At 43.4% G+C, this 13,037-nt stretch overlaps 1 protein-coding gene across 5 annotated transcripts in view; it reads left to right on the forward strand.

Annotated features, from left to right (window-relative positions):
* The window catches only part of LOC145530191 (ATP-binding cassette sub-family C member 4-like), a 154,660-nt gene that overhangs the window by 63,639 nt on the left and 77,984 nt on the right, over positions 1 to 13,037 (forward strand). For 4 of the 5 annotated variants that reach the window (XM_081551110.1, XM_081551111.1, XM_081551112.1 and 1 more), the window contains exons 14-17: positions 1,736 to 1,832; positions 5,463 to 5,660; positions 7,810 to 7,847; positions 8,544 to 8,638. In XM_081551110.1, the coding sequence (XP_081407236.1) occupies positions 1,736 to 1,832; positions 5,463 to 5,660; positions 7,810 to 7,847; positions 8,544 to 8,638 (428 nt within the window). Of the gene's footprint in view, positions 1 to 1,735; positions 1,833 to 5,462; positions 5,661 to 6,656; positions 6,744 to 7,178; positions 7,248 to 7,809; positions 7,848 to 8,543; positions 8,639 to 13,037 lie in introns of all 5 variants that reach the window. The other variant, XM_081551109.1, reaches the window with a different exon arrangement.

A 13,037-nucleotide genomic window follows, 5' to 3' on the forward strand; every position in this document is an offset into this window, starting at 1 on the left:
AGGGATGTTAGGAAGAAAACATCTTAAAAATTTTGGGTTGGTTCATCTTGGATGTAGCACCCCATCAGATTTGATTAACATCTACCTTTAGGGACAGAGGATGAGATGGTTGGATGGCATCACCGACTCAATGGACATGGGCTTGGGTAGACTCCAGCAGTTGGTGATGGACAGGGAGGCCTGGCGTGCTGCAGTTCATTGGGTTGGAAAGAGTCGGACACGACTGAGCGACTGAACTGAACTGAACTTAGGGACTATTGGCAGGTAATTATGAATTAAGGAGAAAAAATTCTGTTTAAAAGCTTTAGTACTAAGTTTGAAAAGGTATTGATCAAGAAACTTAGTTATGAACGCTGAGCTAACACATGTCAGAAGGTAAAAATGAATCCTTTTAGACTTAGCAAGCGATGGTGTATGTGTTACATCCCAGGGTCTTGTTTCTAATCACGGACCCAGTGTCCAGAGTGTCCCGTTAAGAGTTTCTGTCCTGAGTTCAAAGCACGTGACCATTTGTGGCTAGGGAGGAGTGGAGAAAGGGGCCGACGTTTACTGAGCGTATTGCTGGTTTGATTTCTTAGAAGGTATGGATGAGCTGTCATTGACGTTGTTCTGCGATGAAGAAACTGAGGTTTAGTCTCTTGTCTGATGTCGTCAGGCTCCTGAGAGGGACTGAGCTTCAGTCTGCTGCCTCCAGGCTCTCCATCTGACTCACTTACAGACTGAGCTCTGGCCCAGGTTCCTGAGATTTTCTCTGTGAAGGGCTGGGCACCCAGAGTACCTGCCTGGAGCCCTGCCTGTGGTCACTGGGGCCCCAGACTCACCCACTTGCTTCCCTGGAGGGGTTGTGGACCGTGTGGGATGAGACTGGGCCTGAGTCCCTAGAGGTCTACGTTTGAAATGTAGGAGTAGTTTTTTTTACTGTGAAAAAAAGTTAAGGTTGAATACTGAGGGTGTCTTGACTAAGAGAACTGGTGGGTGCTCTGAGCCATTGGGTGATTGCCACAGTGATTTGGGCCATTTGGAGTCTGTTCTTTTACTTTCATGTTTGGAAGCTGTTCAGTCCTAATGAAAGAAGACTTGCTTCCTGGATGGAACTGGGGGTGTTGTAGAGACTGATGGAGGCCCCTCTGGCATTCATTTTCATCTAATATTCTTTGGGAACAAGTGTCTCTCAAATACACTCTGGCAAAGGTTCCCAAGAATCTATTAATTTTTTGTTGTGAATATTTACATCATTAATTATAAATTATAATTCATAGGTATTGCATAAATTATAAATTAATTATAAATAATCTCCTTAAAAGCTGTCTAAGAAGGTACACATTTTTAAATGACATGGATCCCTCTTCTCCCATTCCCAAACAGCGATAAAATAGTGTTTTAATTTAGTCAGGTTTTGAAATCTCAGTGTTACGCAGTTGTTTTCCTTTATGAAATATGTAAATAATTGTTAAGCTGAGTTTTAGAGGAAAAGACTTAGCTGTTAGTGCCTCCTTCACTGAACTGGTTTTAAAATTTTTTTGTAGCACTCAATTCAAATTTGCTTCTGATAAACTTAAGAACCTAGTTGGATTAATTGATTTATGTTTATCTAATTGTTATTACTGATTTGGCATTTAAACTAAAGATCTTTGACTGCTGTGTGGTCTTTGTCTCACTATTTTCAAAATATAAGTTTTCAGTTGGAGACACTCCATTAATGTGCTTTTGCTTTCCGTACCTTTTACATTTGCAGGTGTATTCGTCAGGCCTTGAAGGAAAAGATCACAATCTTGGTCACTCATCAGTTGCAGTACCTAAAAGATGCAAGTCAGATTCTGATATTGAAAGATGTAAGTAATTTCTGGAAGTCTGTGGAATTGCTGGCACTCAGATGTGTTGAAGGACAGACCTCCTTTCTGGTAACTTTCCTTAGGTTAGTGGTAAACACCTTCTTCTCCCTCAGTTTTTCACCCACTTCTTATCAGAGCTGGTGTTCACGCCTTGGAGGATGAATCTAAAGCCCTGTAGAAATGTCACTACTACACTCTAAGCCATATAAACCCTTAAGTGTATAAAAGTGAAACCACAGGGTTATTGAATCATCCCTGCTTTAGTAAAATTTCTTAAGGATAATGATGTAATTTTATTTAGAACTTTTTATTTTCCTCTTCCATGACTTAAGTCAAAGTGTATTACTTAGAAATTAGAGATTCTGTGATCTGTTGGTATCCAGGTGATTGTCATAGCTAGGTTGCCTAAAAAGCGTATTCCATTAACACCAGAAGTGAGGTTGGGTAGCCGAGCACCCGGGTCAGAGATGCCCACTCTGCTGGTGTCTCCAATTGCTGGTCTCACTGCCCAGGTCTCTTGTGTGTGCAGCAGGAGGACAAGGCTCTGCCTTCACGGGGCTCCTGTTCTTATGGGGACAGATGTGACAAAGAGGGAGTGAGGGTGACATCCTGGCTGCCTGCCTGAGGAGCTGGTGCCTCATGGGGTCTGAGTGACATGAAGGTGGGGGCCATGCAGTCACCTAGAGGAGGGGTCTGAGGCAGGGGGTCCTCAGGAAGGAGCTGACTTGGCAGGTTGGAGAAAGGGCAGGAAGACCAGTGTGTCTGAGGGGAGTGAGCAGGGGGACGGGAGGGAGCTGGTCCCCGAGCAGTGGGCAGGGGACCGGAGGTGGGGTGGAAGTTTTGGATGGTCCGGAGCAGAGCAGGGATGTGGTCTGATATCAAATTTGAGAGATTTCTCTGATGGTCACTTGAGGGGTGACAGCAGAAGCAATTCCAAGTCTTAGTAAAGCTGAGAAGGCAGAAGTGTGAGCTCAGGCTAGAGTATCAGCTTCTAGAGCTGCCATGATGAAGCACCGTGAACTGGGTGACTTCAACAGAAGTTTATCGTCTCCCTGTTCTGGAGGCTACAAGTCCCAAATCCAGGTGCGGGCAGGGCCGTGCTCTCCTTGAAGGCTCCAGGGGTCAATCCTTCCTTCCAGCCTCTGGTGCTCACCGCCCTTCCTTGTGTTCCTTGGCTTCTAACTGCAGCACTGTGGTCTCTGCCTCGGATGCCACATGGTCATTGTCCCCGTGTCTGAGTCCCTTCTCAAAAGGACATCAGTCATATTGGGTTTAGGGTCACCCTGCACCAGTGTGACCTCATCTTAACTTGATTGCATCTGCAAAGACCCTGTTTCCAAATAAGGTCATGTTCACAGGTGTCACGTTTGAACTTACTTTGAGGAGGGGGCACCATCCAGTCCACAGCTCCATGGTGGGGGTGGGGCGGAGAGTAGTGAGACGTTTTCAGACTTGGTGGTAGTTTGATGCTTCACTCCTTGGCTCATTTACCTCTGGGCCTCGGTGCCTTTGTCGTTAACCCCTGACTGCTCCACAGGCCCTTGGTCAGATCCCTGACTTATGAAATGAATCTCTGCTCCAAGATTATTAAAATACAGAACCTCTGTCTCTCTAGAAGCAGTTCCATGTGTGGATTCCTCTCCGCTCCTCTAGGAATGGGGGGAGGAGCTAAGGTTTTTCAAGCTTGAGAGCAGTTGATTTCATGCACAGAGGGGACGATTCTAGTGTGTAAAACCCAATGTTGACAGGGTTATGAGCAGAGGCTCAGTGGGCAGGAGAATAACCTATTTAGCCAGTCCCTAGATGTTTTAGGGTGACCTTATTGCTTCCTTTGAGGACACTACCCCCAGTTTTACTACTAATAAAACAACTGTCTGTCCACTGGTGAGTGCCCCTGGATGAATTGGGGTCCATCCTCACTGTCTGGTCCCTCTCTCACAGCAGAGGGGAGATGGCTGCCCCTTTGTCCCCTCAGAATTGTCAGCAATTGGCTGCTGAGTGAAATTGCTGTCTTTGTACTTCTAGTCATTTTATTGTTCATATTACAGATATGAAGTGGTGAGTGGAGATTTCCTTAAAGTGGTGTGTGAATTTTGCCTCCCAAGTGGAACAAGACACAATATATCCTGCATATTTTTTCTAGTTCTGCAGTATTAGATGGTGCCCACATGCTTCACTGGGTTTCTCCCAGTGGCTCACCTCAGGACACAGGGTGAGAGGGGTCCTAACTAGGGTCCTGGGCCATCTTCTTCCACCTGAGCTGCCTTAACCAGAGTTGCTTTTATTCGATGAGTTTTGCATCGTGAGATTTTTTTTCCCCTAATGTTTTGTTTGCCACTGAATGATCAGCTGCATCTTGTTTCAGGGACAGAAAATAGTGATACATCTGCACATTATTCTATATGACTTCATAAGGGAGGGAAACTGTGCAAGGATGTGTCAGTTCACTTTAGTTCAGTCGTTCAGTCATGTTCTACTCTTTGCGATCCCATGGATTGCAGCACTCCAGGCCTCCCTGTCCGTCACCAACTTCCCACACATGTTCAAAGAACATGATTAGACTGGCTATAGTTTAAGCAGCTGCCTGATTGGGGAAGTCTGGTTGGCTGCTTGTGGTTGGTTGGTGCTAAATATTTTCTTGAATCTGTGTACACTGATTGTGGCTTAGGTTTTGATTTGCGGGCACAGACTGCCAAGGCATTAGAGACACCCCGGCCTCATGGCCTCCTTGTTTAATTACTTTAATAGATGGAACATTGAATCTTCATTTGGGAACTTCCTTGATCCTTGTGACCCTATAATGCATTCTAATTCCTCCAGACAGTAGTAAAGACCATGAAGATGCAGGTTATGGGTTCTCTGTTCAGGGCTGGTTCCTACATGTCCTGTCCCAGCCGGGGCACATGATACTGTGACACTGACGGTGCTCAGTGGCATTTGATGAGCGACTCTTACCCATGCAGATGTGCCTGTGCCCACCTCTGTGTCAATAATTTTCTTTTCTGTAATACCCTCCCCAATGTTTTTTTAAAATTCTGCTTTTCACGTGAGGTTTCTTTCAGTTCTCATGTTATCTGTAGAGACTGTGCTTATCCTCCCAGCAACTTCTGTACTTCTTGCTTCCCTAAGTGCCCACGGTAGTTATGTGAACGACCTCCATTTTTAACCCACGAGCACACGTTTCTTTCAAATCCCCCAGCACCTAACACAGGGTTTGACAGAGAACAGAATGCTCAGTTCTGTGTTGAGTTGACTACATTTCTCAACAAGAATTCTAGACCCAGAGATCTTTTTTTCTTCAAACATTATAATTTAAAACCAAATAAGTTTTCGTGATTAGTATTTCAGTTGGTTTAATATTATCGAGGGCTTCCCTGGTGGCTCAGAGGGTAAAGAATCTGCCTGCAATGTGGGAAACCTGGGTTCAATCCCTGGGTCGGAAGGATCCCCGGAGAAGAAAATGGCAAATCACTCAAATATTATTGCCTGGAGAATCCCATGGACAGAGGAGCCAGGCAGGCTACAGTCCATGGGGTCAAAAATAGACACAACTGAGCAACTAACATAATATTATCAAATGTAAATTAATTCCTCTCAAAAGTTATTATTATTATTATTTTTTTATTTTAGGGCAAAATGGTGGAAAAGGGGACTTCCTCTGAGCTCCTGAAACCTGGGATAGATATTGTTTCCCTTTTTGAGAAGGGAAATAAGCAGTCTGAACCATCTCCAGTTCTAAGAACTCCCACTCTGATCTCTGAGTCTTTGCGTCCATCTCTACAGTCTCCCAGACCCTCATTGAAAGGTGCGGCTCCAGAGGACCAAGATGTGAGTTTCTCAGCCTGCAACACACCTGGGTCTATCTGCTCTTGGTGGCTTCATGGACCTTCAGTCTGCTCTGCTCATGACATCTTTATTTGTCCCAAAGTAGACCCTAAGGTTCCCAAAGTCTTATTCCATGGAATTGATAGAAGAGCATGAAAGGAACAAGCTTGCGTGGGATTCCCCTTTGGGTGTAGGATGGAGACTCTTATGGAGACCAGGAGTGGGTGCACTGCTGTGAATTTCTGGATGCATGTGGCTCACACTGATATGAGAACTCTTCAATTTACCGTAGTTACATCCTACTTGCTCTGGTGGCCCCCGGGTTCCTTTATTCATCCAGAGGCTTAATGTGAAGACATCCTTAGACTGAGTCCTGCTGTGATCACATTAAATCAGCTACTTTTCCTATATGTTGGAATATTCTGGCACTGCAGGTGACTGACAGTAGTATTTTGCCCCATGATCAGAGGTAACATGTGCAAAGGACCTGAGACACAGTAGACAATTTGGAGTTAGTTTCCATCTTCACCTTTTGAGCCCTGACTGCATTTTATGTCTCCATCATTGAGTGACACAAGTCATCTAGAGAGGTACATTGACAAGTCATCTAGAGAGATACATTAACTACACAATTTTATATATTATTTTAGAACAAGCTTCTGTCTTTATACTTGAATCAGGTGTATTATAGTTGTGCTGAGAGTCATGATTGACTTTAAGCAAAGTCGCCCAGCAGTGCATAACCTCGTGCAGACAGTGTTCCCTTATTTCTAATAGATTCCTAGAAGTGGGATGGCTGGGTCCAAGGCTAAATGCACACATGGTTTGGCCAGATATTCCCACACCCTTCTCCGGAGGAGAAGGACCATCTTGTACTCCTTCCAGTGTGTGAGATGTGTCCGTTTCCCACAGCTTTGCAGTGGAGGGCATGGTTGAACTCTTGAAACTTGGAGTTCATTATTTAAAATTTCATATCTCACTGCCTTTTTTCCCTTCCAGACTAAGAATGTACAGGTTGCACTACCTCTAGAGGACCATCTGGAAGGAAAAGTTGGTTTTAAGACCTATAAGAATTACTTTACACATGTCTCAATGCCATTCTCCCAGAACGTCCCACCCTCACCTTCTCCCTCAGAGTCCATAAAATTGTTCCATGCATCTGTGTCTCTTATTCTGTCTCGCATATAGGGTTGTGAGACATGTGTATTGTCATATGTGAAACAGAGCACCATTCCATGTTCGATGCATGTGACAAGGGCTCAGGGCCGGGGCAATGGGATGATCCAGAAGGATGAGAGGGGGAGGGAGGTGGGTGGGGGGTTCGGGAAGGGGAACACATGTAAACCCATGGCTGATTCTTGTCAATGTATGGCAAAAACTATTACAATATTGTAAAGTAATTAGTCCCCAACTAAAATAAATAAATTTATAAAAAAAAAAAAAAAAAAAGTTAAATAAACAGGGTGACAATATGTCCATATGCTAAAAAAAAAAAAAAAAAAAAAAAAAAAAAAAAAAAAGAATTACTTTACAGCCGGTGCTGGCTGGTCTGTCATCCTCTTCCTTATTCTCTTAAACATTGCAGCTCAGGTATGTAAGGGCATTTATTTTGGTTTATGCCCTCAGCTTGTTGTTTATGTACTATTTATACTATATTTACTTTATAATTATTCTTAGATATGTGTTTTAAGAGATTTATTTTTAAAAACTGGCTGACGTTGTGGGATCTTGCTGGGTGAATGTGAAATCAGGCAGGCAGGCCTGCAGGTTGGAATCTCAGGCAGGAGTTGACCCTGCTGTCTTGAGGCAGAATTTCTTCCTCCCCCAGGAAGCCTCAGGATTTGCTCTCAGGCCTTCATCTGACTGGACGAGGCCACCACAGTGCTATTACTGCAATTTAAGTCCACTTGGGTTTGCATTGACATATGCCATATGTGTTGAGCAGTCTTCTGGGAAGAAGGGGATATCTTTTAAAGATTTTAAAATGTATCGTGCCCTCCCCTGACTTGTGGTCATATGGGGTGAGGGACTTGGTGCAGACCTGAGCTGGAAGGAGCCTCTGTGTTCTGGAGCCTTTCTGTCTCCCATCCTAGTGAGCGGGTGTGAGGCTCAGTGATGTCAGTGTGTGAGTGACCGTTGTCTCCTGCTCCAGGTTGCCTACGTCCTGCAGGACTGGTGGCTTTTAGACTGGTGAGTGATTCCTGGTCTGACCAAAGTGCTGTGAAATCTACACGAAGCTTGACTTTCCCACAGAGTCGGGTGGAGGTGGGGCTTGTTTCGTCTCCTCTTATGACCTTACATAGTTTCCCTGAAGAAAAAGTAAACTTCTTGTGGGTGAGTATGATCACCCCATGGTCTCTCTCCATGTCCCTCTCTTTAGCAGCTTCTTTACAGACATTTTTTTTTTCTTTTTCTGAACTTTTTCTTTTGTATTGAAATATAGCTGGTTAACAATGTTGTGATAGTTTCAGGTGAACAGTGAAAGGAGTCAGCCAGACATATACATGTATGCGTCCAACCCCACGTCCCCTCCTATCCAGGCTGCCATACAGCAGTGAGCAGAGTTACTGTTCCGTGTGCTATACAATAAATCCTTGCCGGTTATCTATGTTAAATACAGTGCATGCATGACCATCACAATCTCCCTAACTATCCCTTCCCCTCCAGCAACCATAAGTCCATTTTCTAAGTCTGTCTTCACAGACAGTTTTGAGAACTGAAAGTCGTGATTCAGATTTTTAAAAGGGAGACACACAGAGGGTCTTGTGAGTTCGGAAACACTTTCCAGCATGAAACACGTTTCTCAAATTGAGGTATTTTTTTTTTTATATTTTTTTAAGTCCTATGTATATTTGTAGTGTAATATTTTTTCTTTCCTGTTCTTAGGGCGAATGTACAAAGTGTCCTGTATTTTGGGGGATTTGTAAAAGAAGATGAAGAAGCAGTGGTCATTCTGAACTGGTACTTAGGAGTTTATTCAGGTGAAGTTGAGTCATCTCCATTATACCAGGGTCTAAGGTGTTTACAATGAGTCTGTATGAGCAACTGGGGCTTCCGGAGTAATTCAGTAATGTCTTAACAGATTAAGTGTCTGAGTTGCATGTGAATTAACTAGAATAATTATTTTAAAGATCTACTAGAAGAAAAGAGGTTGAAAGAAGACTCTTACTTTGCCCTGTACTGGATTTTGGTAGTTAAACCAGAGTTGCCTATTCAGAAAATCAGCCACTGGAAATATGTGGCTATTGTCTATTCTATAGGTTGTTTTACCTAAATCTTATATCATTATCACTTCATGGTCCCATCACTTCATGGGAAATAGGTGGGGAACAGTAGAATCAGTGTCAGACTTTATGTTTTTCGGCTCCAAAATCACTGCAGATGGTGATTGCAGCAATGAAATTAAAAGACGCTTACTCCTTGGAAGGAAAGTTATGACCAACCTAGATAGTACATTAAAAAGGAGAGACATTACTTTGCCAACAAAGGTCCATCTAGTCAAGGCTATGGTTTTTCCAGTAGTCATGTGTGGATGTGAGAGTTAGACTGTGAAGAAAGCTGAGTGCCGAAGAATTGATGCTTTTGAACTGTGGTGTTGAAGAAGACTCTTGAGAGTCCCTTGGACTGCAACAAGATCCAACCAGTCCATCCTAAAGGAGATCAGTCCTGGGTGTTCATTGGAAGGACTGATGTTGAAGCTGAAACTCCAATACTTTGGCCACCTCATGCGAAGAGTTGACTCATTGGAAAATACCCTGATGCTGGGAAGGATTGGGTGCAGGAGGAGAAGGAGACGACAGAGGATGAGATGGTTGGATGGCATCACTGACTCGATGCACATGAGTTTGGGTAGACTCCAGGAGTTGGTGATGGACAGGGAGGCCTGGCGTGCTGCGATTCATGGGGTCACAAAGGGTCGGACACGACTGAGCGACTGATCTGAGCTGAGCTATATCATTATATGGGTGGGCAAGGAGATTGAAAATGGATCCCCACCCTGTGGTTCAAATTTTCCAATTCTGTCTGAATAAACCTTGACTTTTATTGATCTTGGATGAAATCCTCTGGCAGCATGGACCCCAAATAAAAGCATTATTTCCTCCCAGGTATGCGTACTCCCCTTTACCACACTGCTCATCTTGGGCTTCGCTAGTTATTTGAGAAGCTAAGCAGGGGAAATCTAAAGTCTGGGATTAGATTCCGTCTCTTTCTTCCTTTGAGATCACAGTGTTATCTCCTCCCCAGCTGTGTGATTAATTTAACATTTGGTTTACCAGACTAGTATTAACATGATTGTCTCTATTCACAAAAATGTTTAGAATATATATAGCATTACATACTATTTAAAGCATATCTTCACCTAAAATTTTAAATATATTCTTTATCCATTCATCTGCTTATAGACATTTAGGTTGCTTCATGTCCTGGCTATTGTAAATAGTACTGCTATGATCATTGGGGTTCCTGTGTCTTTTTGAATTATGGTTTTCTCAGGGTACCCCAGTAGTAGGATTGCTGGGTCATATGGTAGTTCTATGTTTAGTTTTTTAAGGAACCTCCTTACTGGAATAGCAGATCACCTGACCTGCCTCCTGAGAAACCTGTATGCACATCAAGAAGTAACAGAACTGAGCATGGAGCAATGGATTGATTCCAAGTAGGACAAGAAGTATGTCAAGGCTGTATATTGTCATCCTGTTTATGTAACTTCTATGAAGACTGCATCACGCGAAATGCTAGGCTGGATGACTACCAAGCTGGAATCAAGATTGCCGGGAAGAATGTCAGCATCTTCAGATATGCAGATGACAGAACCCTTATGGCAGAAAGCAAAAAGGAACTGAAGAGTCTCTTGATGAAGGTGAAAAAGGAGAGTGAAAAAGCTTGCTTGAGGGACTTCCCTGGTGGTCCAGTGGCTAAGACTCTCAGCTCCCAATGCAGAGGGGCCTGGGGTCATCCCTGGTCAGGAAACTAGATCCCACATGTTGCAACTAAGACCTGGCACAGTCAAATAAATAATTTTTTTTTTTAATGGCTTAAAGCTCAACATTCATAATACTAACATCATGGCATCTAGTCCCATCACTTCATGGCAAAAAGATGGGGAAACGATGGAAACAGTGGCTTTATTTTCTTGGGCTCCAAAATCACTGTGGACAATGACTACACCCATGAAATTAAAAGATGCTTGCTGCTTGGAAGAAAAGCTGAGACAAATCTAGCCAGTGTATTAAAAGGCAGAGATATCACTTTGCTGACAAAGGTCTATATAGTCAAAACTATGGTTTTTCCAGTAATCATGTACAGATGTGAGAGTTGGCCCATAAAGAATGCTGTACACCAAAGAATGGATTCTTTTGAAGTGCGGTGCTGAAGAAGACTCTTGAGAGTTCCTTGGATAGAAAGGAGATTAAAGCAGTCAGTCCTAAAGGAGATCAACCCTGAATATTCATTGAAGGACTGATGATGAAGCTGAAGCTCCAATAATTTGACGACCTAATGCAAAGAGTCGACTCACTGGAAGAGACCCTGATGCTAGGAAAGTTTGAGGGCAGGAAAGGAAGAGGGTGACAGAGGATGAGATGGTTGGATGGCATCACTGATTCAGTGGACATGATCCTGAGCAAGCTCCGGGAGATAGTGAAGGGCAGGGAAGCCTGGCATGCCGCTGTTCACGGGGTTGCAAAGAGTCGGCCACTACTGAGTGACTGACCAGCAACGACAGTACTCCCTAGTGGCTGTATCAGTTTCATTCCCACCAACAGTGCAAGAGAGTTCCCTCTTCTCCACGCCCTCTCTAGCATTTATTGTATTTATACTTTTTGATGAGGGCCATCCTGACTGGTGTGAGGTGATAGCTTATTGTAGTTTTGATCTCACTTCTCTAAAAGTGATGTTGAGCATCTTTTTATGTGCCTCTTGGCCATCTGTGTGTCTTCTTTGGAGAAATGTCTCTTTAGGTCTCCTGCCCACATTTTGATTGGGTTGATTGTTTATTTGATATTGAGCTCCATGAGCTGCTTGTGTATTATGGAGTTTAATCCCTGGTCAGTTGCTTCAGTTCAGTCGCTCAGTCGTGTCCGACTCTTTGTGACCCCATGGACCGCAGCACACCAGGCCTCCCTGTCCGTCACCAACTCCTGGAGTCCACCCAAACCCATGTCCATTGAGTTGGTGATGCCATCCAACCATCTCATCCTCTGTTGTCCCCTTCTCCTCCTGCCCCCAATCCTTCCCAGCATCAGGATCTTTTCCAATGAGTCAGTTCTTCGCATCAGTTGGCCAAAGAATTGGAATTTCAACTTCAACATCAGTCTTTCCAATGAATACCCAGGACTGATCTCCTTTAGGATTGACTGTTTAGATCTCCTTGCAGTCCAAGGGACTCTCAAGAGTCTTCTCCAACACCACAGTTCAAAAGCATCAATTCTTCAGCGCTCAACTTTCTTTATACTCCAACTGTCACATCCATACATGACCACTGGAAAAACCATAGCCTCATAGCCATAGTTGCTTAGTTTGCAGTTATTTTCTCCCATTCTCAGAGTTGTCTTTTCATCTCATTTATGATATATATATATACACATTGGAATATTACTCATCCATAGAATTGAATGAAATTGGGTCATTTGTAGAGATGTGGACGGACTTAGAGTCTGTCATACAGAGTAAAGTAAAAGTAAAGTAATTGATTTTTTTAATATAAGTAAAAAAATGCTTATGTTAATGCATATGTATGGAATCTAAAAAATGACACAGATGAACCTATTTGCAGGGCCAGGAATAGAGTCAAAGATGTAGAGAATGGACGTGTGGACACGGGATGTGGAGTGGGGAGGTGGGAAGGATGAATTGGGAGATTAGGATTGACATATGTACACTACCATGTGTGAAACAGCCAGCCAGTGGGGAGCTGCCGTACAGCACAGGGAGCTCAATTCAGTGCTCTGTGGTGACCAGAGGGGAGGTCCGAGAGGGAGAGGACATATGTATACATATAGCTGATTTACTTCATTGTGCAGCAGAAGCTAATACAACATTGTAAAGCAACTATACCCCAGTAAGTTTTTTTTAAAATAAAAAGTTAAATATCCTCACAGGAAATGCTTGTATAAGCTTTTTACAAAGAGTGATTTATGTAAAAATCTACTCATTGAAATTAGGTATTTATTTTGTTGATCTCTTGTGTAAGAAGCTTGAATCCATTAGCTATTTTCTTTCTCCGTTGGTGCACTACGGGGGCTGAAGGCAGAGGGAGGGATTCTGTTACACGTTCATATTGGATGGTGGGTTAAGCAAATAAATGCCTATTGATGGACTTCAGTAATGTGAGCAGCTTTCAGAATTTAAACAACACTGATGTGTCAGTTCAATGGAAAA

The sequence above is a fragment of the Giraffa tippelskirchi genome, chromosome 12, assembly GCF_054371585.1.
Source record: "Giraffa tippelskirchi isolate mGirTip1 chromosome 12, T2T-mGirTip1v1.2.pri, whole genome shotgun sequence".
NCBI classification, from domain to species: domain Eukaryota; kingdom Metazoa; phylum Chordata; class Mammalia; order Artiodactyla; family Giraffidae; genus Giraffa; species Giraffa tippelskirchi.